Genomic DNA, 26,511 nt, shown 5'->3' on the forward strand with positions numbered 1-26,511 from the left:
GGCACTCTTTGGAAGGGGGAGGGCTTGAGCTGAGGGCGGGGTGGAGGGAGCTGAGGGGGCAGGATCAGTACAGCTCTTCCCAACAGTCAGGAGACCTGCAAGCCCCGGGGTGGCGGCCCTTCCACGATGTGGCTTTTCGCTCTAGGTCTGGTCTCCCTCGCTGCTTCCACGGTTTGGGGTGAGTCCTTCTGAAATACAAGTAGCAGGGGCTCGCGATGAGGACTTTGAAGAGCTCAGTTTATTGTCCCCATGATTATCAATCCAGATATGGCCAAATCATGGGGGAGTTTAGCAGATTAAAATCGACTCTGGAGCCAGAGGCCGTGTGTGTCAATCCCAGCTCAGACTTACTAGCTGTGTGTCTTTAGGCAAGGTACTTCACCCTTCTGTGCCTCGATTTCCCCTGTCTAAAATGGGGGTGACAACAGTATACCTCCCTCATGGGGGCTGTTGTGAGAATGAAATGGGTTTTTTGTGTGTTTTTTTTCCAAAAGAGCACAGTACCTGGGATGGAGGAAGTGTAACCGAAGGCTCTGTAAAGAAAGGGGTTGTTTTCATGTGTTATGTATTAATAGAAAATGTGACGTCGGGAAGGCCAACAGATCAGGAGCTAACTACCGTTGAAAAAATAGTTTGTTACTCCCAGTTTCCACGAGGAGGGTGCACCCCACCATGGTGTAGTGTGGGGAAGTACCAGGTGAATGAGGAGGCGGGTGGGGGCGGACTGTGGGCAAGAGCCTTTATGGGGGCTGCCAGTCAGGAAGACGTAAGCACATTGAAGATATGCAAACCAGCCGATTTCAATGGCAGTTGTAGGGACCTGGCCCTGGGGTAATTACAGCAGGATGGCAGTGGCCTGGAGTGTGAGAGCCAGAGGAAGAAGGGCTGGAAGGGCGAGTTGATGACTATCTCTTGGCCAAAGGATTAGCAAGACTCCAGATGTCAGTCATCAGAATAAAGAAAATAAAGACGTGATTACTACAAGGGTGCAGCAAGGGACCTCAGAATGCATGTGCCATTTTATAGACAGAGAAACTGAGGCTCAGAGAGGGAAACGTACTTGTCCACGGTCAACTGGAAACTCATGCTCTGGAATCTCTCTCTGGCTCCTGAATCCACACCCAGCGTTGTGGCCATCAGTGTCCTAATAGCCCAGGACCCATCTGGATTTTATCTTCTTTCTGGTGGTATACACTCTGTAAGGCCTAGAACTGAGTATAAGGGCAGAGTGAGAAAGGAACCAAATTAGGAGTGGAACATTCCCTAACTGCTGGTTACCCCCTGGCAAGGCCATCCCATTTCCATCTTTAGAAAGTCTCTTCTGGCTGCCTCCATTTCCTCCGTTTTCTCATCTGTAAAATGGATGTATTAATGTCTCCCTAGCAAGGAAGATTAAATGAACCGGAATGCACACCTGGCTCATAGGAAGTATTCAGTGTATAAACATTACGTGGAACATAAGTGGTGACCGCTGCTGTTACTATTATTGCTTAGGCCACCGCACCCAAATGCCCACTTTTTCATCCTTGCCAGCTCAGCTGCTAGTCTCTTCATCTCTGTTGAAGGTTACCCTTGAGTTATAAAGGCCAGGCCTTTATGAAGCCTGGTTTCTTCTCAGACTTTATCATCTCCCCCTCTCTGAAGGACTCAGCACTCTTGACACGCTTTTTCCCAGGACCCACCTGATGCTCCCTCTCCCCCCGTCACCCCCCCACATCGTTCTCTCCTCCCACCACTCTGATGGCTTAGTCTCAGCTGCAGCTTTCCCTGTGTTTTCTCTGCAGTTCTTTCTCTTCTCACACTGGCCCCCTCGACATCACACATATCCGTAGTTTGCACCTTCATCTTCAGGTAGATGATTCTGCCCTGCCCCCTCACCTGGCCTCCTCTAGGGCCCACTTCCTGTGGCATCTTCTTACCTGGATACCTCACTGGCCTCTCCACTGTGTCTCTGAAACGGAGCAGAATCACAAGTCTGCTCTTTGTCTTCTTCTTTCCCTCCCATGTCCCCCACCTCTGATCAGGGACCAAACCCTTCTTCAAAATTCATTATAGGTGGCATTGTATTCAGTCATTAAAAACAGTCCTTCTAACTATAGAAAAAGAATCTACGTTCAATGCAGAAAACTTGGAAAGCACAAAGAAAAAAGTCACTTGCAATACCCATTGACATCTGGATATACATCCCTCCAAGGAAGTCCATCTCCACGTTAGTGGTAATAATTAGCAACCACAATGAAGGAAAACAACCTAAATGGCCACACGGAGGGATTGGCTATTAATAATGTGAGACGTGGACGCTGTTTTGTAACCTGCCTTTGTGTACAGTGTCTCCAGTGTCATTGGATGGTCTTCTGTAAGACCAAGTCTGGATTATTCTTTCTTGTTCTGGCCACACACTCTGAGGGAGCTGTTGACCTGATGTCTGTATCTAAAGGGGGACAACAGGGAGAATGACGGGCTAGAAAGCCTTGCTGATGGGAGGCGCTTTTAAAAACCGAGGCTACTGAAGAAAGACAAGAGGGGCTGTGACAGGCGGGCACGATCCAGTGTTGGAAGTTCAGGGTGCTCCATAGAAGGTGGGACCAGGCCTGCTGTGGAAGCTGCTAGGAGGCGAGTTTCGGCTCAGCGAGGAAGAACTGCCTGCTCCACGGGAATAGAACAGATAGGACTCTGAGCCCAGACCCGCTCCCCTCCCGACGACCCTGCGTAGGGCCACCAGAAGAATTTCTCCAAACTGATCGTGTCACACTCCCGTACTCCAGACCTGTTCACTGCTGCTCATTTACCCACTAAGTAAAGCCCAACCCCCAACGTGGTATCCGAGGGCCTCACAGACATGAACCTCTCTCATTCCAGGGCTATTTTCCACTCCCCATAGGTCCCCATGGCCTGAATGGGCCATTCTCTCTGCCGCGGGCAGGCTTGCCTGCTGGTGTCTCCGAGCCTGGTCTCGGCACGTTTTCTTCTCTGCTTTATCCCTCATACCCTCTGTTGCCTCTCTGCTCGTTGTGTCCTCCCCTATGGCAAGTCTCAGCACCACGGTCACCGCCTCTGTGATGCCAGCAATCAGAATGCCTTGCTCCCTCTTCTAACTCCTGTCATGCCTTCCTGGTGTGTCTCCCTCAGGACACTGGCCACTCTCGTCCCAGCAGTAGGGTCACGTACGTATGGGACTCGTTCTTCCTCCGAGGTTCAGGCTTCTGAGAAGAGGGGCTGCCTTTCATCCAGCGTGCAGCGGAGGGCCAGGAGCCTCATGGGTGATTGTTTCCAGAGGTTTCTAAGAGTGGAACCCAAATGTGTTGTTCACACGCAGCAGCTATCCTTTTTGCATTTATTTTTCACTTATGCTGTTATACCCCCAAGTCCAATTTGCTCCTTCACGGAGCCCTGTGAGTTAGGAAGGAAAGTTCACCTCACCTCTCTTTTAATGAAGAAGAAACTGAGGCCTGAGAGTTGAGGTGACTCATGTAAGGTCACCTGCCAAAAGTGGCAAGACCCACCTGGAATCCAGTTCAAACCTTTCACCGCTGATGTGTCCTCATTTTCCCTCCACGTCCACAGGGCACCCACCCTCGTCACCTGTTGTGGACACCGTGCAGGGCAAGGTCCTGGGGAAGTATGTCAGCTTGGAAGGATTTGCACAGTCTGTGGCTGTTTTCCTGGGCGTCCCTTTTGCCAAGCCTCCTCTCGGATCCCTGAGGTTCGCTCCTCCGCAGCCCGCAGAACCTTGGCTCTTCGTGAAGAACACCACCTCTTACCCTCCCATGTAAGCCGGGCAGTGGTTTGGCACCTTTCAGTGGGTATGTCGGCCTCCGAGGCAAGCAGGAAGGAGGCAGGCAAGCCTCTGAGTGGCTCATACTGTGTGACCGTGGGCAAGTTCTCTAACCTGTCTGTGCCTCTGTTTTCTCATTTCTAAACTGGGGATGATAATAGAACGTGGGTCATGGTGCTGATGTCAGGATTAAATGACTTAGTACATAAGGAGTACTTCAGACCATGCTGGCGTGCTGGGAGGGCTCAGTAAATGTCACTATTTATAATTCTGCCGGATCCTGAAGATCTGTTATTAGGCCAACCAGTAGTGCTTACCTGGGATGGATGGGTTGATGATTGAATCGTAGCATGGCAGGGCCACAAAACCCATATAAGAATCACGCCCCTCGCTTAGACTTGGCAGATGGGGGCCCAGAGCAGGGAAGGAATTCACCCAAGGTCACCCAGCCAATTAGTGGCCGAGGTAGTTTTCCTGATGTTACCTTACAAATATTCCACCCTGACATGTTGCAGGCCCCAAATGTCTGCCATTTGAGTGACTTCTCATGGTTTATAGAAGTCTCCCCTGGACTATAGACCACCTGGTTTTCCTGGTGAAGGAACGTGGCCTCCCTGCACCCACCACGGCAGCCCACCGGAGAGCCAGCTTGCATCACCTCCAGGGCGGGCGCTGGCAGCCTCACCTCACTGACCCGTCAGAAGGCTCCAGGCTGGGGCCGTGCCAGGACTCCTCACTGTATCCGTCCTGGGAGAAGTTAGGGAGCCCCGGCACCCCCACCCTCACCCAGATAACATCCTCCCCACTCCAGGCTCTTCAGCCTGGTACATTCCGCTCTGGAGCTCAGATACAGGCCTAGAGCTCCCAGTTCAAGGCCCCACTGGCTGCAGGGGGTGTCTCCGTGCTTACCTCTGGTTGAACCTCAGGACTGTTTTCCCCCCACCCTTCCCACCCACCCCTTCCAGGTGCTCTCAAGACGCAGTGGCCAGCCAGGTGATCTCAGAGCTTTTCACCAACGCCAAGGAGAACATTCCTCTCAAGATTTCTGAAGACTGCCTTTACCTCAATATTTACACACCTGCGGACCTGACAAAGAAAAGCAGGCTGCCGGTAAGCGGAGAGTTCCAGCACTGTGGGATCTTCTGGTGGAGACCGGAAGAGGAGGAAGGCAGCCAGGGGTGCGGGTAGCACACCCATGACTGTTTCAGGGGCCCAGGGCTTCCTTTACCCCCCACAGCCAGGCCATGTGACCACAGGAAACACAAGTTTTCATACCTCAGTTTCCCCTCGTGATGGCCGTAGGGCCTCTGGGAGACTTTGCTGTACATCTGTAAGCCACACTCAATTTTTCCAAGTTCTCTCATGCCAATCGAAGGATGAGACTATTACTCTTAGTTGCTAGATTAGGGATCTGGTACCCAGAGAAGCTGAGGCCTAATTGCCAATAAAGGTAGAACTGGAAGGAATCTTAGGGAGAAGCCAACAACCCAGCCCTTTCTTTACAGATAGGGAAACTGAGGCCCAGAGAGGAGAAGGTGAGGTCACCCTGCAGGGTTGGCAGCACCAGAGCCAAAGTCTTCTGATCTTCAAACCACAGACAGGGACATGGAGCTCGTGTGTGGTCTTTCTCAGCACACGAAGATGGGGCTCTGACAACTGTCAGTGTCCCAAGGTGACAGAGGTGTGGAGGCAGAGCCTGGCGTAATTCAAAAAACACTTTCTTTGTCTTTGGCCAACTCTCAGGGATTTTCTCGTAGCTACTTTCCCTCCCCACCTGTCCTTGGCTCCGCTGATGACAGAAATGAGTCAGCATTTCTGAAATAAATAGAGGTGGGGCAGGCTTCCAGGCTTAGGCTGGAGGGTTGGGTCTCGTGGAGAGGGAGCATCCAACCACCTCCCAGGAACACCCCTGGAATGATGCCCAGGGGTTGGGGAGGCTGTCCCTGAACTTGTGATTAGAAGCAGCACTGCACATACTCGGCTCAAAGAAGTGGGGACAAAGGTTCATTCATTCATTCATTCTTTTATTATGTACTCAGTGCCCCCCATATACATAGCTAGACTTGGGGCTAGGAGAAAGGAGGAACATAAAACTAATACCACGCAGCCCCTGCCTTCGAGGATCTTACCATCTGGGCTGCACAGACAGACCAGTTTCTTCAGCAAATCCCTGCTGCCCAGCCTTGGTTCAGCCTTAGCTCACAGGTGATGGAACTGAGTCTCTCTGCCCAGAGGTGGGTCGGGATCAGAGGTAGAGGAGGAAGAGGGGCTCTGAGAACCGAGAGGCAGGAGAACCTCTGCTTATGGACACAGGCTCTGGCACTATAAGGTCTGGGTTTGAATCCTGGTTCTGCCTTTTACTGGCTGAGAGACCGGCTCGGTTTCCTTGAAAAGGGAATAATAATGTGAGTATTCAATGATGAATGTCACAGTGCCTGGTGCAGGACACAAGGCAAGTACCCCTGACATGTTAGTTAGAGTTGTAGAGAAGGTCTTACTCTTAACCTAACAGCTGACCTCCTGCACTATGGCCTTTGGCTGCAGAGTGCTGGGTAGCTCAACATACGAACTCTGGAGCCAGACTGCATGGTTTCAAATCCTGCTTCCACCACTTATTAGCTTCATGACCTGGGACAGGTTAGATGCCTCAGTTTTCCTATCTGTTAAATGGGACAATAGTTATCCCTAATCATAGATGGTTTATTTTAAAGTGCTTAGAACAGTACTTGGCACATAGTTCTTTTATTTTTTTCATTAACAAAACAATTACAATATTATTTTAGCCACTCTCACTTCCCTGCAAAGTGAGCTCTTTAAATGCAAGAGCCATTCATTGTGAGTCATGCCCACACTCATCCTCAATTCTTATTTATAGAATCCTATAGGTTCTAGGATCATGTTAATCAGATGACTGAAGACTTCTTGGAGGAGGTGACTTTTAGGCTGGGCTTTGGAGGATGGGTGAGATTTAGGGATGCAGAGGAGGGAGAGGGAAGGGATATTAGGAAGAGATAGCACTGGCAGCATGTATGCTACTTGGGATAATCACACACATATGAGAGAAGCTGAATTCACCACACAAGAGGTAACTAAGATGAAGCTGAAATCAAGGGATTCAAATACAAGCAGAGTGTAGTGAGCTGGGAGAGGGGCTCAGGCGATGGGAGTGTTGGGGAGAAGGTGACACCCTTAGCCTTGGCTGTTCCCACGATGGTGTTCTCAGCAGGAAGAGCATTGGGAGGAGGTTGCACTGGGGCAGGGGCAGCCAAGGTGCACTGAGTGGGGTGGTGGCCTGGCCCCAGCTGGGAGAGCGGGGGAGGAAAGTGCCTGCCTGCTCCAACTTTGCTGGAGACTGACAGACTTCGCAGAATGGCCTCCTTGAGTCGTGGCCAAGAGGTAGGTGACCAAACCAGACAAGCTCTTGAGGTCCTTCCCAGCTCTGCTTCCTGTAACCAGTATGGTGGCCTCCTCCCTTTCCAGGTGATGGTGTGGATCCATGGAGGTGGTCTGATTGTGGGTGGGGCATCAACCTACAATGGGTGGGCCCTCGCTGCCCATGAAAACGTGGTGGTGGTGACCATTCAGTACCGCCTGGGCATCTGGGGATTCTTCAGGTAAGACATTGGACTCTCCTCACTGCACATTGGCCCCTAAGCGGGGGTGCGAGGACCCCCTCTGGTCATGGCAGCCTTCAGTCCCCTAGTAAGGCATCCAAATCCCTTCCTAACTGGGCTCCACCTCCCATCTCATTTCCCAGCCACACTGGTCCACTTGCTTCTCAGCTTTTGCAGGTGTTCTTCTCTCTTCCTGGAATGCCTACCTGACACACTCCTATTCATCCTGGAAGGCCTAACTCAGGTGTTACCTGCTCCGAAATACTCACCTCCTTTTCACCTGTGCAGCAACAGCACATGACACACCTCTGAAATGACAGCAGCACAGTCGTTAGAGCAGCAATTTACACGTCTTACCTCCCATGGGAAAGTAAGGAAGGGGGCAGACTCAGGGCAAAAGCTCAGTGAAGGCTTATGGGTGATGCAATGGGCGCTGCAGGTGGGAGGTTGTCAGAGCATCTGACCCCAGAACAGGAGGAATGTGGGGTCCACTCACCTCATTTCTGCATTGGGTACATGGATAAGTCAAGGCTAGAGTCTTCTCCATCAAGTCTCCATGGAGACGGGAACCAGGTTTCCTTAGGACACGGTTACTGGTAGATGTTTCCTTAGGACACAGTTACTGGTAGATGTTTCCTTAGGACACAGTTACTGGTAGATTTTCTGACTGCACTGGCCCCAGGACCTCTGATCCTGAGATGGCTGGTGGGCAGGCTGAGGGGACGCAAAGACCTGTAGGGCTGGAGGAGGGTTTACATGTCCCAGGATGGCTCTCCTTCATTGAGGCTCCTCATCTTTCGCACCCCTTTCTCTGCTCTCCATTCCAGAAAAACTGCTCCGTTCACTCTCCAAGCTTCCAGTTGTCCCCGTCTCTCCTCTCCCCACCCTAGTCAGGTTTCTGCTCCGAACACGCCACTGGACGTTCTGGTCAAGCTCCCCAGCGACCTGGGCCCGACCTTGGCAGCATCCACACAGGGTCACTCATACCGCTTTGAAATGCTTCCTTCTCTTGGCTCCTGGCCACTCCCCACCGCTGGACGGCTCCTTCTCAGCCCCTTCCCGGGCCCCTCCTCCTCCCTGAGTGCTTCTCAGTCTGTCTCCACTGGTTCCCTGCGGGACCTCAAGCACACTTTCACAGCTCCCTATTTTTAGCCCCAGCCTCTCCTTGGAAACCCAGATGCACTGGTTAATGTCCAGCTGCTGTCTGCCCTGGATGTCAAAGGGCACCTGACACTTCACATGACAGACTTAACCCTTGACCCCCACTGCCCCGCCCCCAGAGGCACGCCTTTCCCCACAGTGCATTCTGCTCAGCTGCTGGCAGCTCTGTCCTTGCTCAGCACAAAAGCCTTGTGATAAGGCTGGACTCTTGTTTTCCTCACACCCCATCAGCAAATCCTCTTGGTTCCACGTTTAGAATATATTCCAAATCCAACCACGTCTCACCTCTTCCCTTACACCCACCCTAGTCAGAGCTCTCTGGGTCTCTCACCTGGATTAGCTTAATAACCTTGCCACTTTTATGTCATGTCTGATCCACAGAATAGCCAGAGGGATCATTTCAGACAAATGGAACCATCCCACCCCCCTGTGGTGGCTTCCCACATTACTCACAATGATATTGCAGTCCTTCCTGAGGCCCACAGGACCCTCTCTAGCTGCACGTCCTATACTCACACGTTTGTTCACTGGGCCCCAGGGACTTTGCACTTGCTGTTTCTGCTGCCTGGAGTTCCCTTCTTTGGATATTTGCAAGGCTCCTGTGCTCATTCATTCAGGTCTCCACTCGAGTGTTGCTGCCTCAAAGAGGCCCTCCCTGGACATATGATCTGAAACAGAACCCCACTGCCCCACCCCTGCCTTTTCCCTCACCCTGTTTTACTTTTCCTGAAAGTACTTTCAATATAGTCTAGATTTACATTATGGCATTATATTCTATATTTGCTTGTTTATTTGTTCATGATCTATACTGTGAACTCTGCGTCGTTAGAGATTTCGCCTGTTTTGCTCTCATATGTGCTCCTGGCTCTTAGAACAGTGTTTGGCACATAGGAGATGCTCAATAAATAGATGCCAGATGAATGCGTGTGGAGCCCTAACGAGAACAACGCTGCAGGAGTGCAAGGCAGGGGGTAACCCCTGAGTCGGGGCCGTGGCAGGCCCACCCAGAGCCCCCAGCCCCCTCTGTGCTCCTGAGAGCCCTGCCCTGAGTCTTTGCTCCCGCGCCCCCTGTTCTCTTCCTCACAGCACAGGGGATGAACACAGCAGGGGGAACTGGGGCCACTTGGACCAGCTGGCCGCTCTGCGCTGGGTCCAGGACAACATCGCCAACTTTGGAGGGAATCCAGACTCGGTGACCATCTTTGGAGAGTCAGCAGGAGGTGAAAGTGTGTCTGTCCTCGTAAGTGTTCCATGCCCCAGTGCTGCTGACGGTACCTGTGGGACACCTGCCCATCTAGCCGTGGGCACCTGTATTAACAAGAGCTGGAGTCAAGGCGGACCCTACTCTGTGCAGAATCAGACAGTGGAGAGCTAATGGCCAAGTCTCTTCGGCCCTCAGGAAGCTCAAGCTCAGCGAGCATCCCGGGGCCACATAAGCTCCAGCCCAGCCTGCAGCGTTCCTTCTCTTCCAACTTGGCAGAGCTCGCTCTCTCTCTTTCCTAATCATTTTCATGTTAGGACTCACCTTACTTCTCTTGGGAAGTAGGGGTGGGTATATATTATGAATAAGGGCAGGCAACCATGAGAGGTAGGCCGAGTGTGGTTGTTTCGCTTAAAGGCAGATCTACATGTCAAGAGCATGTGAGCACTTAGAACAGTCAGGGGCCTCTCTGAGGGGGTCTGGTGGTTTGTTCCCACCCAGGAAGGAGGACAACAGTCTCTGGGATTGAGGGATGGAGCCGGGCTGGGGGAAGTGGGTGAGAGGGAGGAGGGGAATCGCAAGCAGACACACCTGGGAGCCTGGTAGGGATTGCGGGGGTGGTGAGAGGGAAGAGACACTGAGAGATGCAAAGATGGAAAGAAAACCAGGTTGGAAGGTGCTGAGAGCTGTAAGAACCCCTCCAGCTGCGTGGAGTTGAGCAGGGGTCAGTGCTATTACTATATTTTTATGGCATATTTGCTTTCATAGGTAAACACTCAGAGGTGACGTTTTATATTTTGTGCAGAGGAGAAAAGGGAAAGTACAGATAAGCCCGAAGAAGGAAAAAAAGTCATCCACAATCTCATTACCCAGGGATTGTCCCACAGACATTTGACACTCATTTCTCTAGCCTTTTTTCCACATCTATCTATCTATCTATCTATCTATCTATCTATCTATCTATCTTTGATTAAAAATAAAACCTTCCTTAACATTACAACACAGCACAAATATTTCCATAACTGTAAGTACTCTTCCATAATTATATTTTTTTATAGTTCCACGGTATTCCATGGTAAGAATGAAAAATAGCTTGTTTACCCAATCTCATAATATTGGAACCTTGGGTAATTTCCATTTTTTCCCATTATAAACAGCATGAGCACTCCTAGAAATTATAGTGTGCCTCTATGATCACGTTTCTTAGGATGAATTCCTAGTCATGGAAATGCAGACTCAGAATGGTATCTTTAAAGTGTTGCTAGGAATTGCCAAATTGTCTTCCAGATACTTTTGATTGTTATAATCCACACTTGCCTCATATTTCCTGTTCTGTTCCTCACTCTGTGCCCCTGGCTCCCTCCAGCTGAGGTTTTCTCAGAGAAGCTGGGCCTCAGGGTCAGCCCAGGTGAGGACCTGTCATGTCCGCTGAGCTCAGAGTCCCCATGAGCATAAACTCTCTTCTTCTCCACTGTCCTCCCAGGTGTTATCTCCGCTGGCCAAGAATCTCTTCCACCGGGCCATCTCTCAGAGCGGCGTGGCCCTCACTGATGCCCTGGTCATGGACGACGTAAAGGCCACAGCTCAGGTAGGTCTCGCCCTGCACAGCCCCCGCCCTTTTGCTTTGCTCTCCTGGAGTCTTCAGGGGCCTTCATTGCCATGGGATCCAGCTGACCTGCTCCAAGAATCACAGAAAAATGGCTGAGCGGAAGAGCAAGGGAACACCTCACCCTTCCAGTTTTACCACCGAGCAAATTGGGTCAAAGAGCAGAAGCAACTTGCCCAAGTCAACAAGTGATCAGGGCAGAGCTGCAATTCCAGTTCATGACGCTGGACTGCCAGCACAGGGCAGTGTGCCCTGACCACACTTCCCAAAGTGTGCCAGGGTGGGGTGCCAGGCCAGACAGGGGGACGGAGACTGCCATCATGTTTCATCTCTCTGAGGGTCTGAGACCTGATGCACCCCTTGCCGTACATGGGCCTGAGTGGTTCCTTCCTGGGGGCCTTGGGACTGGGGTGGCTTCCTGGAGAATTTATTCATTGAGTCATTTGTTCACTCAACAATGACATTTGATATAGCCAGACATCTATCAAGTTCATGAAGCTTCCATTCTAATGGAAGACACAGACTAATGATTACATAATTACACAATTATGAAATGTCCACTGTGACAAGAACATAAGGAGAAGTACTTAATGTCAGGACGGGGGCGGCGTTATCAGGAACAGCTTCCTGAAGAAAGTAATAAAGTTGAGATCAGAAGGATGAGCCATCATTTGCTTGGTGAGAAAAGAGGATTCCAGGAAGTGGGAACAGCCTGTGCAAATGTCCTGTGGCAGGAGGAAGTATCTCATAGGCCAAAGCAGAAGGAGCAGAGGGAACCTGGAGTCAGCTGAGGTGGGGACACTGGCAGGGGCCGTGCTGTGTAGCATCCTGGGGAAGGCTTTGTCTCTATCTGGAGACTGTTAGGAAGCCAAGGAAGGGGGAGCAGTGGACGCTCAGCTGAGGGGTGCCTGCCCACTGGGGTCTGTGATGTGGAGCTGTGAGAGCGCCTTTGTGGAGAGGTGGGAGTAGCAGCCAGACACAGCCAGTCTGGTAAGTAGCAGGGGAGGAAATGAAGACACCGACTGTTTTGAAAATTTTGAGACTGTTTTTTAGAACTCTTTGGTTGTAAACAACAGAAGCCCACTTGACCAGGCTTAAGTCAGGAAAGGAGATTTATTTGAAAAGAAACAGGTGGCAGAGATCGGACTGGATTTCACTACCAAACAGAAACTAGAAATTGGCAAAATGAAGGGAATTTAAAACATTTTTTCTTGTTCCTGTACACCCCCCTTTTTCTCTATTTCTCTCTTTCGCTTTCCCTCCTTCCCTCCCTCCCTTTGTCCCTCCCTCCCTCTCTCTTTCTCTCTCTACATCCTGAACGTTGATTCTGTGTTAGACACGCTACCAGGCTCTGGGCAGCCCGAGCTCATTCTCCACGGCCCGCCATCGTGGAGCCTGCCTTCTCTCCATTCCATCTTTCCCTCTGGCTGCAGTTCCCAATACTTTCCTGAGGCCAAATGCTAGTGAGCGGATGAGCTGAGATTTGAAACCAGTCAGTGTGATTCTAGAGTTCACGCTCTTAAGCCTACTCCATCGCGCCCTTCTTCAGACATTCAGCTTTGGGATCATTTTGCCCATTTTAACAGAGATAAGGTAACTGAGACAGGGGTTGTCTAATTGGCACGACTGAGACCCGGGATCCATACCTGCTGGTCTAGAGAAGCTGCTGCTCCCCCTGCTGCCTTTAGAAATTGAGGTTCGGATAGAATACCTCCAATCGATCCAGGGAAGGGACATAGCTCTTGAATTCCGCTGTCGCCTGTGATCTCCGCAGCAAATTGCTTCCTTCGCTGGATGTAAAACCACCACCTCGGCTGTCATTGTGCACTGCCTGCGCCAGAAGTCAGAGGACGAGCTCTTGGAGACGTCACTGAAGATGGTAGGTGCATCCACTCTCGTGGCCGCACAAGCCCCACCTCCGTGTAAACCTGGCCCCAGAATAACTACCTGGGACAGTGTTTTGTCTCTCAGGGGCAGGATCACCCCTGGATCTGAATGGGGAATTTCTTGTTTTCTTTTTTATTATGAAAAATCTCAAATGTTAGCAAAGTCAAAAACTAACATAATGAACAATAGTGTAATAATCTCCCAGCTCTGTCAAAACTTACTAGTCCCAGAGGTAACTACCATCCTGAATTTTGAGGATGGGGATACTACAAACAAAGGCTTTCAGAAAGGTTGTCAACATTTATCTGTTAATTTAGAAATGATCAATTATAACCCAGTGGCTCAATTTTCTAGATTTTTTGAGGCTGCCTCAGTTGTGATTCTAGGATAACCATATATCCACACATTCATCCAGCCAACCATCCATTCATCCAGTCATCATCTTATTTTTATATCCACCTATCCATCCATCAATATATCCAATTCTTTAATATCCTTTCATCAATCTAATATCAATTCATCCATAACTTTTATTCATCTATTATCAATCATTCATGCACCATCTCGCCACCATATATCTTCACTCCATCATCCATCTGTCTAAAATCAATAATCCATCCATCACCTATGTGCTAATTATCACCCATCTATCCACTTATCCATCCAATTCACCTGTATTCCATGTATTGACTAAATCCACCCAACCACCCATCCCCCCATCCCCCCATCACCCCATCCATCCATCATCAGTGTCTGGGGGCGCATAACAGGGAGGGTGATGCCAACGTGAATTGGACATAGTCCCTCCTCAAAAGGAAGCATCCAAGGAGAAACACACCCAATACTTCGTGAATGAAGTGTGGTGGGAGGACAGAGGAGGGGACCATTCCTTATAGTCAGCAGGGACGCAAGGTGACATTTGAGGATTGATGGATGGCTAAGGCCTGGGTCATCACAGAGAAGCGACAGCAGGACAGACACCCAGAGAATACAGCACCTGGGCCAATGGGAACTATTCCTTTTTTGACGGGAGGGTGTGAATGTGAGCCCAGAAGACGCCTGAGTTCCTGGACTCTCTGTCTGGACCCTGGGCTCCTGAAGATACTCCTGGGTCCCCAAGGATAGGTCTCTACCACTGACTTGGTGCTGTTTCCATGGGTTGAGTCCAGAGTGGCCTTGGGGCTTGGATCCTGGTTTCTCAGGCTCAAATAAAGTGACCAGTGTATTAAAAGAATTAAAACACAACTGTTTTCTAAGGCCTAGGAAGAGGCAAATTCATTCCATGTGGCACAAGAGGACCCAGATTATAGGGGGAGAGTTGTTGAGTTGTTGACTTTGGGAAAACTCAGCGCTCATGTCACCCTTCTGAGGTTTGCTGAGATCATATGGAACTCTTTCCATGACTGTCCGCTCTCCCCCAAACACACACACACACACACACACACACACACACACACACACCTGGCCAGGAGAGCTACAACCCATAATGGAGGGACTCTACTGGTCGTTTTCTGCCTCCTGGTCAGACCTGTTAGCTATAGTATAACATTATAATCAGTGCAATCTTGATGTGCACACAACAAAGAGAAGGGGAGAATTTCCATGAGGCGGGGTGAATTTCAGTGAGCTTGTATGAGGCAGGACTTGCTAATGCAAGATGAGAAAATGCTTCTCAAAGTGCCTTAAGCAGTAACAGAATCCTCAGGTAACTGGAAAGTTCTGGAGTGGATGGTTTCAGGCATGGCTGGATCCAGATGCACATATTATTAAGAATCTGTCTCTACTCCTCAACTTTTAACCTCTCAGTGGTAGCTTCACTCCCAGGCAGGTTTGTCCCCTCGGGAGGTTGAAGACAGCAACAGCACTCTAAACATATATCCTACCTGCTTAGACACCCTGTTTCCCAATAATTCCAGCCAAAATTTTGGGGTAAAAATCTATTGACCTGACATGGCACATGCCCATTCATGCAAGGACTGATCTCCGTGGTCAGGAAGATGGGGCACGCCAGGTCCTATATGTATGCCTGGATTCATGGAGTGAGAGTGGGGAAGAGGGAGGTTCCCCCAAAGGAAAATTGGGGTGTGGTTGCCTGGGAGAAAAAGAAGAAGAAATGGATGGAGGGTAGGGCCGTCACAAACAACAGACATCCATCCTCTCCAGAGCTCCCCTCCCCCACCCCACACCTGCACCCTGTGCCGTGCCCAGGGGAGCCAGTGACCTGCTCACTTCCTTTTGGTCCAGCCAGAGTGGCACCGGGAGGACAAGCTGATACTTTTGGGTCAGCTCTGCTCCCAGGAAGCCTTCTTACCATATCCTCTGCCTTTGTTTTCACAGAAATTTTTCACTCTTGATTTACTTGGAGACCCCAGAGAGGTAAGGACCTTTGGTTTCTTGATTCTAGGTTTTAAAACTTGATACGTTTAAGCTCCAGTTAAGGAGGAATAAAAGAATTCTCCCTTGTGGACACATAGTAACTCCTTTTATTCAGATTACTGAAGCCCAGAGAGGGGCAGTGACTTGCCTGGGTCACACAGCCAGGAGGACCAGATGTAGGGCTGAAGCCCGTTCCCAGAACTCCTGGTCCAATGCTCCCGAGGCCCAGCCTACAGCCCTTCCCGTTTACATTTCCTACTCCTCAAAATGCCCCAGCAGGAGAAGGCTGGACTGGAAACCACCACGGGGCCGTGGAGGTACCTGGATAAGGTTCTCCAGGAGCCTTCATGAAGGAACCCAGATTTTTTCCTGGGAGCCTGCCCGGTGGATTGGCTGTGCAAGCGGCACCATTTGCAGGGCCGTCAGGGAAGGTGCCAAGAAGCTTAGCCCTGAGGACACCGCCCTCCTTACAGCCATGCAGGAAACCTCCACAGCACCCCCCCATCTCCTTCCTCTCCCCCTCTCACTTCTCAAAGTGTCAGCAGGTTCTGATGACATTACCTCGGCAACGTCTTACTGTCCTGTCCTCTCTGCTCTCTCCCTGGGGACAGTACCTCTTACCTTAGAAGGCGTGAGGATTAAATGACATTCATTCATCCAGCAAGGATTTAATTAGCACTTTCTATGTGCCAGGAGCTGATGTTTGAACTGGGGAATATACCAGTGTAAAGCAGACATACTCTCCTGCCCTCTTGGAGTGAGGACAGAACACAATAAACAGACACAATATGTAGTATGTTTAATGGTGGTCAGCATTACAGAGGAAAAGAAAGCGGGAGATGGGAAGAGAGTTTGCCAGTGGTTTGAATTTACACAGCAGGGTCGGGGAATGGCTCCATGACAAGATGCCTTGGGAGCCGAGGTCTGGAGAAGCGGAGGGAGCCAGCTGTCAGGAAAACTGGAGGAAGAGTGTTCCAGACAGCGGGAACAGCAACTGCAAAGGCCCTGAGGCCAGAGGCCAGTGTGGCTGGAGTGGAGGCAGTGAGGGGAGAGAAGCAGCTTGAGGCTAAAGAGGGAATGGGAGGGACGGGGCGGACGCTGTTTCCCCAGGAGCAGCGGCTCGATATTCAACTCAGAGATCACAGTGACTTCACAGGACTTAACTACAGGGAATCATGAGAGTCGACTGTAGCTAGAGAGATACTTCTAGATGTACACACACTTCACATTGAAATACATAAAACATGTATTTTTATAGTTTATAGAGCATATAAATATTAATGTAATGTGTTTTACATAATATACTACTATATATTTCAATCAGAGTGAGATTTTCCCCCATGGCTTTCCCACTGCTTGTCTCCTGGGGACTGGTTCTGCTCTCTGGGGTCACAGACGTAGGGGAGCCCCTTTCTGAGGACCCTGCCCACGGGCACGCAGGTCTGTGGTGCTGGCCTCCAGCTCAGATGCGGGAGGGAGGTTGTGGGGTGACCTGCCGTGGGAAGGCACACATTGTTCTACCCTGTTCCCTAGAGCAAACCCTTCCTGCCAACTGTGGTAGACGGACTGCTGCTGCCAAAGATGCCCAAAGAGCTTCTGGCTGAAAAGAAATTCAACCCTGTCCCATACATCGTTGGGCTCAATAAGCAAGAGTTCGGCTGGCTTCTTCCGGTGGTGAGAATGCGCATACCTCTTAGCCTGGCTTCTCCTCCCTGCCCATCACATGACCCGCCCACCGCTGGTCGCAGGATCTCCTCCCTCTCCAGACCCCATCTGGGTCCAGGTCAGCTGTCCCCTTTGCATAAGCTGTCCCCTTCACCGTTCCATGGAAACCCTCTCTGGGATGGCAGCTGTCACCTGGGTGGTGGAGCGCTGGGGACTCCTCTCCCAAACTCTCCGAGTGTCTCCAAGCCTGAAATGTAGGTGCCGGGAGGGCCTAGAGAGGTAATTATTGTGCAGAGGAGGAAACTGAGGCCTGGGAAGGGGAAGGAGCTCAGGAGTAAGGGGAGGGGGGCCTGGGGCCTTGCAGCTTCTCCGCTTGTGGTTGGTGCTCCCTCGTTTCTCCATCAATTCGCTCTTCGTCATCAGATTGGAAAGATTCAGAGGTGCTTGCTTCCTCTTGAGGTCAAATTGACTTCTAAGATTAGAAAGGGCTCCCTTCTGTCAAAGGGAAACCAAGCTGGACACCAGCTGAAGTGTAAGGATGGGTTTGATACAGTGACACCACTATAATGGGGAAAAGATCCCGGGAGGACTGAACTCAAACCCTGAAACCAAAGGCTGGAGCCATTGGAAGTCTGGATGTGCTAAGGGAAAGGCACTGCTGGGTGTGAACGGGGATTGTCCTGTGACCAGGCACCTGAATTTGTTACCTGGCACTCACCTGGAGGAGAGGCAAACCTCTCCTGTCTTTATGGTAGGTTTGAGTGGTGTACTTTGAAGCAACGTATCTACTGAAGTTCAGCCATTATCCTCCCACCGGGACTGGGAGAGAGCAAGAGTTAGCACCTGAGTGTTTGCATTTCAGAGATGGTTCCGAGGTTCTTGAGGAACCAGTTTGGGTGGTAGAGTTACATCTCCATGGGCTGAGACAGGATTTATAATTGCAAACTGTTTGAAGGGGAGGTTCGGGGACCTATCTGCCTATCGGCAGGTTTGGGCTGGAACAAACGGTCCATTCTGGCAGCACGGAACTTTCTCAGGAAGGGATTTTAAGGGGGGCTGGGTTCATTCTCGGGACCCCACCTAAGCTGCTAGAAGCCATGTTAGAATTTGGTCAGGCCCCTTAGTGCAGAGCTTTGCATGGAGCTGTTTGTGCAGTCCTGTAGTTCTCACTTCAGAATGGCTTCAAAGGTTACACTGAAGGACCAAAGCTATAACGGCAGGATTTGGGGCTTCCTTGGTCATCTGAGATGGCTGGGGGTATTTGTGAAGTCTGTGTCGTCTGCCCCAGAGCCCTCTACTTCAGTACGAGCCTGCATTAGATTGCCAAGGCCTCAGGCAGCTTCTCCTAACATTTACTTCATGCACTCCTTGAGTCTCTGGATATAAGTCCATTTGGTTCATTGATTTTACCCCGCTCATCAAAGACCCTGCCTGTCAAGACATGACAGGTTGACCTCCAGCCTGCATTGGTTTGGTTGGTTGGTCAGTTGGTTCTTCCTGTTAATTATGAGTAATTCACAAATGCTAAACCATTGTTTTAACAGATGATGGGCTACCCGCTCTCTGAAGGCAAGCTAGACCAGAAGACGGCCACGTCACTGCTGTGGAAGTCGTACCCCCTCACTGTAAGGGTCTGGGAACCGCTGGCTGAGACCGAAAGGGGGGCGGGGGATGGCCCCCAATCACAGAGCAGAATGAGGACTGGGGCCAGAGGGTTTTGTCCCCATTTTTTGCCTTTCCCACCTTGTCACTAGGGGAGGGGCGGGGGTTTACCCAGGACTTGAGAGGTTCACCATTAACACAAGCCTTCCTCACGGGTCACTTTCACTCCTGCTCCATTTCAGAACATCCCTGAGGAACTGACGCCAATAGCCACTGAGAGGTATTTAGGAGGGACAGACGACCCTGTCAAAAAGAAAGACCTGTTCCTGGATTTGATTGGAGACGTGGTGTTTCTTGTCCCATCTGTGACTGTGGCCCGTGGCCACAGAGGTGAGTCCCAGACATTGGAGGAGAGGAGGGGGCACCAACTCTGCTCTCTGACCCACCCACCCCTCAGGATGGACACATCTATGGGACCTGCCGAAGGTCATGCCCCCAGGCCAGTTCCATATGGCCTGGGGTAGGGCACTGTCCTGGTTTTGTTTGGGCCAGAAGCAGACGCGGAGCAAAGGATCCCAATGCGACTAGTTTATTAGTTTATTCTGGAGGGGATCCCAGAAAACACAGTAGAGGAGTGGAGAATTGACGTGGGAAGAGAGGGAAGCTACACTGACTAGCAGATCCCTACTGTGGACAACCAGAGCTGGGGAGCAGTGGGAACCCCTCAGAAGACATGCCTCAGGGCTATCCTGAGCAGCTAGGGAGCTGGGGGATTTATCCTCCACCTCCACGCGTCATTGCTTGTTCCCCAGGGGTGGTGAATTCCCTTGACCTACTGCACATATGGGCAGAGTGGTCTCTGGGGGCCAAAGACCACAGGCAAAAGAGCTAGAGGTGCCGGAGGTGAAGTCAGGCGGGCATCCTTTGGGAGTATGGTGAGGCACCAACAGCACAGTCACGGGCTCCTTGTCTGAAATGATGGTGGTTTGTGAGGCTAGAGAGCTAATCCTGGGCGATGTGTCTTGCAAGATTTCCAAGGTCAGAGCTAGACGTAAACTAGTTTGCTAACCAGTAGAGCTGCGGAAAGAGTGAAGCCGAGCAGAGGATCAGGGGGATTGTCCAGGACGAAGAAAGCCCAAAGGCGTGAGCAGTGCGAAGAGTGGGGGCAGGTGGTCTAGAGAGGGGCTATGTCTGTGACCGGCTTTTGTCCGTCCCTGTGTGTGCTGGGTCTATGTCGGGGCCTCCCCACATTGACCCAAGGCTGTGTGGGTGGGGTGTGAGGTCAGGGATGGAGGAGCTCCCCCAGAGAAAAGGGCTTCCTTCTGGATCCTTCCTTTTCGAGGAGCCCTCCTTCACCTAGTCCACAAGCCAGGAAATGGGTCTCTGGTCCAGGCCTCTTTCTCTACCGGTGCTGGAAGGGTTTTAAAATTCAAGTCTTGGGGTTGACCGGTTAGCTCAGTTGGTTAGAGCGTGGTGCTAATAACACCAAGGTTGCCAGTTCGATCCCCACATGGGCCACTGTGAGCTGCGCCCTCCTTAAAAAATAAATAAATAAGTAAATTCAAGACTTTATAATGAAAAGTAGCTACAGCTGACCTACTATGTTTCAAAACACTCAGTATAGTCAGGTATGTGCTAGTTACTGCTTCTTCCTCTCGAGGGTCCTGATGAAAGGGTCAAATCGGCTCTTTCATAAACTTAGTCCTGCCTGTTGCTATGTATCGAATTTGCAGTGTCCTCTTCTGCTTGCTTTGCTGGTCCCAGACATCCAGGATTCATGTTTTTTATCTGATATCTCACGACTTTGAGTTTAGGGTCTTTTTGCCAGCACTGCACAGATTTTATCAACACTATTCTTTCATGTTTTGCACGTCTCACTCTCTTTTTGATTAAAAAAAAACTTTTCTGAATATAATATTAATATCTTACAGTTGTGGAAATTTTTGAAACTATGGGAACACATAAAGAAGAAACTAGATATTGCTCATAATTCCTCTGCCTGGAAGTATCTGCTATAAATTATAATGTATTTTCTTCTAATAATCTTTCCATGTCTTGTATATAATTTAAAAATTAATTTTATATTGATTTTGTTCATGGAACACTTTGTTGTAGGCGTTTCCTCAACGTCCATAAAAATTCATCAAAAAGCACCCACTATTTCATGGATTAAAATTTACTTTAGTATTTGTCTCATTGGATATTCAGGCTGGCTGCTTATATTTTGATGCTACAAAAACCATTTTGCTCATTCTTATGTGCATAAATCTTTAACCAAGTATGTCATAATTTTCTTAGGATTGGTTATTAGAAATGAAATCTCTGACCTGGGCCACAGGAGCATTTTAAAGTTCTCGATGCTGACTGCAAAATTGGTTTCCAGGGCATAAGAGTGTGGATTTCTTAACTCTATCGCTTGGTATACTAAGATTAAAAAAATAATAATGTTGCCAAGTTCAGAAGCCTTTCCTCAACAACAAAACAACAAATCACACTGTCATATTTTGCATATTTTCAATTATGATCTCTCTTTCCTCTGCTTCTCTTCTTCTTCCTAATTGTTATTATCCAAATCTATGCCCTACTTTCCTTTGAAGACGTGTAACTGTAGGAATTTTACCAATCTCAGTGGTTTAAGGCAGAAGTCAATAACAAAAAAAAATAATAATAATCAATAACATCATCATCATTGGGGCAGCCTCCTGCCGAAAATAAGTTCTCATTCACAAAAGGTCTTTCCTGTATGGTTGCGTTCTGAGCTCATTTCTAAAACTTCTGAGTGCCAGAGGAAAGGTCAACCCCTTCCTCTCGGTGAGCTCTGCTTGCCCTTGAAGAAGGGGGTGGGACCCACAGAAGATTGCTTTTCCCCAAACAACACCTCTTGCGAAAACAAGGGTGCAATGACGGGGGGTGAGGGAGGCAGTCACACGCACTATTTCACACCCTCCCGCTGGGATGGCCTGTATCGTTAAACTACTTTGTGGATAAATATTTAATGGTGTTAGAAACGGTGATAATCATTGCAAGATAATGTGTGCAATATTATCCCACTTTTATTTACATAGAAGGGACATAATGCTAAAATAGTAACAGTGTTTTCTCTGAGTGGTGGGATTATAAGTGATCTTTTTGTTCATTTTCCTCTTCTCTGCATTTTCCAAGTTTGTTGCTGTACCCAAGGGGTACCTAAAGGGCTGCGGGTATTCTTCAAAGGAATGAAAAGTAGTCTGTTATCAATGAAATGGTAAACGGTGTGTATACCGGTGTTCTCACGTGAATGCATCAGTAGGCAAAGGGCCCTATAATGTTAGTTATTCTGAGTGGCTTTACCCAAGGTTTCAACGTTCAGTCAGTCAGTCAGTCAGTCAGTCAGTCAGTCAGTCACTCTTCGTGCATGCATTCATTCAACAAGTACCTGGCTCAAATCCAGTGCCACCAGCTCTTCACGCTCAGGCAAGTCACAGAACTTTTTCGGAAACTGTTTCTTTATTATGCTGATAACCAGGGGTTTCCTGCATGGCCACACAGGGTCCAGCACACAGTTGAGACTCACATGGGCTGTTGCTATTAATATTATTGTTGTGTCCTCAGGACCCAGGTGTACCACTGGTCCCTGAGTGCTCACGTCCCCGGAGACCTTGACACCATGCAGGTATGCGTCTGGTAAAGTGAACTGTGTGTGAATCGTGTCTTCTCAGATGCCGGCAACCCCACCTACATGTATGAGTTTCAGTATCGCCCAAGCTTCTCGTCAGACATGAAACCCAAGACGGTGATAGGGGACCACGGGGACGAGATCTTCTCAGTCTTCGGCGCCCCGTTTTTGAAAGGTGATGGCCCTTTGGTGACTATACGCTCGGAGTTAGGAGATCTGGGGTCGAAGCTCAGTTTGGGGGAGCCAGTTCCTCCTTCTGTCCAGGTCTTAGTTTCCTGAAGTCACCATAACAGGTTGAGCTACAAAGGTTCCCACCTTTCTCTTGCTTTAGCAGCGTGATGGGGAATGTGTGCACGTGCCCTATTCCTGGGCTCTGACAATCCAGACCTGGACATCAGTACGACAGGTGATAAGATCACCTGCAGGGCCCTTGTCAGGGGCTAGGATGCCACCTGTCACTTCCCACTCACAAGGGCACATCAGAATGTAAGAGTAAGGTCAGAATTGGTGTTAACCTTGAGTCAGGGCTAATGTGTGTCCCCCTGTCTATCTTTCCCGCCTTCTATCTACCTATCATCTATCATCTAAAGCTCGTATCTTCTTAAATGTAATATATTCAGGAATATAATATTTTAAAGAAAAATGTTCACAAACATCTTCAGTACTTTCACCATGAGCAGTTACAGGTGACTTGTGTGTGCCTCATCTCAGGGCTGTTTGGGACACGCCAGTGCCTCTGACCATTTCCTGGGTAGGTGACTTCTTAGGGTCATTGCAGCTCTGCTTTTCAGACTCTACGAAGATGTGGGTGGGTGAAGGAGACTGAGAACAGACACAAAGGGGGGCGATCCTGGGAGGTGGGGTGGCTGTGGCGGAAACGCTGGGTGTGACACTGCAGTCCTGAAGGGGGCGGGGCGGGCAGGTGGGCACAATACGCAGAGGAGCCAGCTAATGGATTGACTGCAGCCCTTCGCTGAGTCCTAGATCAGTAACTCTCCAGCTAAATGTCCACAGAAATTACCCAGGATCTTCTTAAAATGCAGCTTTTGACTCAGTAGGTCTGGAGTAAGAGCTCAGATTCTGAATTTCGAACAAGCTCTCAAGGGAGGCAGCACCTACTGGCTGGTGACCACACTTGGAGTAGCAAAGGCTTTTTCTCTTCTTCCCTCCAGAGGCTGCCTCAGAAGAGGAGATCCAACTCAGCAAGATGATGATGAAATTCTGGGCCAACTTTGCTCGAAATGGGTGAGCAAAGATGGAGCAGGGTTGGGAAGGGGCAGGGCGTATCTGTTGGGAAGGGGCAGCTTCTAACACTTGACAGTCAAACACTGAGCCCTGAGACCTCTCACATGATAGCTCTCTTAAAATGGACCAGAAAATGGTGAGCTCCCTGCCTCTGGAGGCAGATTGAAGCTGCGAGATCCCTGCAAATCTCAGAGAATTGTTGGGGCCACACAGTAGCCTTGGGGCATTTCTATTGATTTCTTCTGTCCCCAGGAACCCCAATGGTGAGGGGCTGCCCCACTGGCCAGAGTACGACCAGAAGGAAGGGTACCTACAGATTGGTGTCACCACGCAGGCAGCCCAGAAGCTGAAAGACAAGGAAGTGGCTTTCTGGACTGAGCTGCTCGCCAAGGAGGCAGCGAAGAAGCCACTCCAAACAGAACACGTTGAGCTGTGAATGAGAGGCCCTGCCAGCCTTGAAGATCTAGGGGAACTTAGATGGGTAATTCTACAGAAGGGGTTTTGGAGCCAAGGAGGCTGATGAGCTATCTGGTGGCCGTGGGCAGAGGCCATGGAGCGGGAATTGGCCTCACTTTTGGAAATAATGTTCTTTTGGTGACCAAGTCAGTGTCTGTGTCTTGAGCTGGAGACTAATTCATCCTCCTCAGAGGGAGAAGGATGCAGAGAGGGAGTGCCACGGGCAGAAGGTGCCTCTGGCGGGATGGCTGGGAGAGCCACCTTATCATTTGTCAGGCACATGACCTTCCCCTGAGAAAGCCCTCAGGCGGAGAGTCCTGGGTGCTGAGAGAGAAGCCCCCAGGGCATGTGGGCACTGAGCATAGAGAGGACATGAGCTGGGCATGGACAGTGTCTACTACCCTATTTAAGCTAGAAGGGCACCGCCTCTACATATGGACACAGAGAGGGCCAGGAACTGGCTCCAGGTCACCCAGAAATCATTGTCCCACCTCCTGGAGCAACACGGAGACCGCCTCACCCCTAAGCTGGGGTTCTTTCAACCGGATGCCTGGCCGTCCCCAGACTGACCCTCCGTACAGGAATGGCCTTTTCCTCTTGACCTCTCTACCGCCTGGCCCCCTGTGTCGGCCGACAGCGGCTCACCACCCCACACCCCAGCTCCAGGGCTTGAAACCGACTCTATCAAACTTACATTTCCCCCCATTTAGGGCAGCCATGGGTGGCCTGGGACTTTGAGCAGGGGAATGGAAGGGGGGTGCTCTTCTAGAGCTCGCCATCTGGTCGTAACCACCACACACGCCTCCCCTGGGTGACATACAGCTTGTTCACAGCCAGTATTTCCTCTTAGTCTTCTGACAAGCCTGGAGCAGGAAGGTGGTTATTTCTATTAGGCTGAGGCTCAGCGGGAAGAATGTCCCATCCAAGGTCACACGGCCGGTTTGACAGAGCGAACACACAGGCATAGGTGTCTGTCTTCAGATCCTGGTGTCCCTACGCAGTTCAGTCCTTGCAGCCATTAGCTGCGTTGTGTTCATCGGTACATTGGCACCAAGAATAGAAAGGGAGGTAAGTCAGCCAGTGACCAGAGGCTTTCCTTCTAGACGGTGAGCTCCTTGGCGTCAGGGCCAAGCTCAGGTTCATTTTCATGGTCCGCTAGCAAGTGTTTGGCAATGGGACTGGATAGATGGACTGACAGACGGACACTGGATGGGTCTTTACAAGGCGGAGGTGTACAGCCGCCTTTGGTCATTTGTTCATTATACCTTTGAATCCTCTAATGATAACAGTAACTGAAAGTTATCGAAATGATGTGTCTTAATAATAAATTACTTTGCATATTAATTCAAATAATCTTCACAGCATCCCTATGAGGTAAGTACTTGACCGCAACCATGTGATAGGCTTGATAACAACACAAGGTTCAAGAAAAATCAGCGAGGAAGTGACAGGTAAGACAAGCTACGTAATTTGCTGTGCAAAAAATAAACAAACAAAACCCCAGCACACCTTATTTTTTAAAATTTTAAGAATTTAAGATGATGACAGCAGAGCATTAAAGCCACCGTGGAGCCTGGAACCCTTCCCAGGGCAGTGTGTGTGTGTGTGTGTGTGTGTGTGTGTGTGTGTGTGCGCGCGCGCGCGTCTGCACAGGTGTCACATCCTCCCATGAAGCCAGCCCTAGTGACAGAGCTGGGATATGAACCTCCGCAGTCTGGCTCCAGAGCCTGAATCCGTAAATGCAAAGCAATCCTTCCTTCCTGCCGTGCATATAGGTTAAAAATCCTTATCTGTGCTTATCTGATACCTAATTTCACCTCCCCGTTTGGCTGATGGTTCTCTGCTGCCCTCCTGTGGACAATTTCTATATAGCCACGCCTGCTTCAAGGATGGAGCCAAGACGCCACCCCAGGCCAAGACGTCCAGCGAGGTGTCCCAAATACGGTGTTTCCCCGAAAATAAGACCTAGCTGGACAATCAGCTGTAATGCGTATTTTTGGAGCAAAAATTAATAAGACCGGGTATTTTATATTATACCCGGTCTTATAGTAAAATAAGACCGGGTCATATATTAATTTTTGCTCCCAAAGACGCATTAGAGCTGATTGTCCGCCTAGGTCTTATTTTCAGGGAAACACGGCAGCACTGGCTATGCCTGGGCTCACACATCCAGGGACAGCATCCACTCTGGCCTCTGGTTGGTTCCAGAGTCCTAGCTATGCAGGAGTTGTGTGGGTGGGAGCTTCCCAGATCTTACTGCTTCAAACT

At 50.0% G+C, this 26,511-nt stretch overlaps 1 protein-coding gene across 1 annotated transcript; it reads left to right on the forward strand.

Annotated features, from left to right (window-relative positions):
* The first annotated feature begins 26 nt into the window (after positions 1 to 26).
* On the forward strand, positions 27 to 24,389 carry CES1 (carboxylesterase 1). Its single transcript, XM_019749777.3, has 14 exons — positions 27 to 178; positions 3,565 to 3,769; positions 4,741 to 4,885; positions 7,256 to 7,389; positions 9,637 to 9,790; positions 11,235 to 11,339; positions 13,132 to 13,236; positions 15,582 to 15,620; positions 17,154 to 17,294; positions 18,830 to 18,910; positions 19,130 to 19,277; positions 22,586 to 22,717; positions 23,715 to 23,787; positions 24,040 to 24,389. Exons 1-14 carry the CDS (start codon positions 127 to 129, stop codon positions 24,221 to 24,223), a joined length of 1,698 nt encoding a protein of 565 aa, XP_019605336.3. The 5' UTR covers positions 27 to 126; the 3' UTR covers positions 24,224 to 24,389.
* The last annotated feature ends 2,122 nt before the right edge of the window (positions 24,390 to 26,511 follow it).

The sequence above is a fragment of the Rhinolophus sinicus genome, chromosome 8 (assembly GCF_057876585.1).
Source record: "Rhinolophus sinicus isolate RSI-liver-muscle chromosome 8, RSI-T2T, whole genome shotgun sequence".
In the NCBI taxonomy this organism is placed as follows: Eukaryota; Metazoa; Chordata; class Mammalia; order Chiroptera; family Rhinolophidae; genus Rhinolophus; species Rhinolophus sinicus.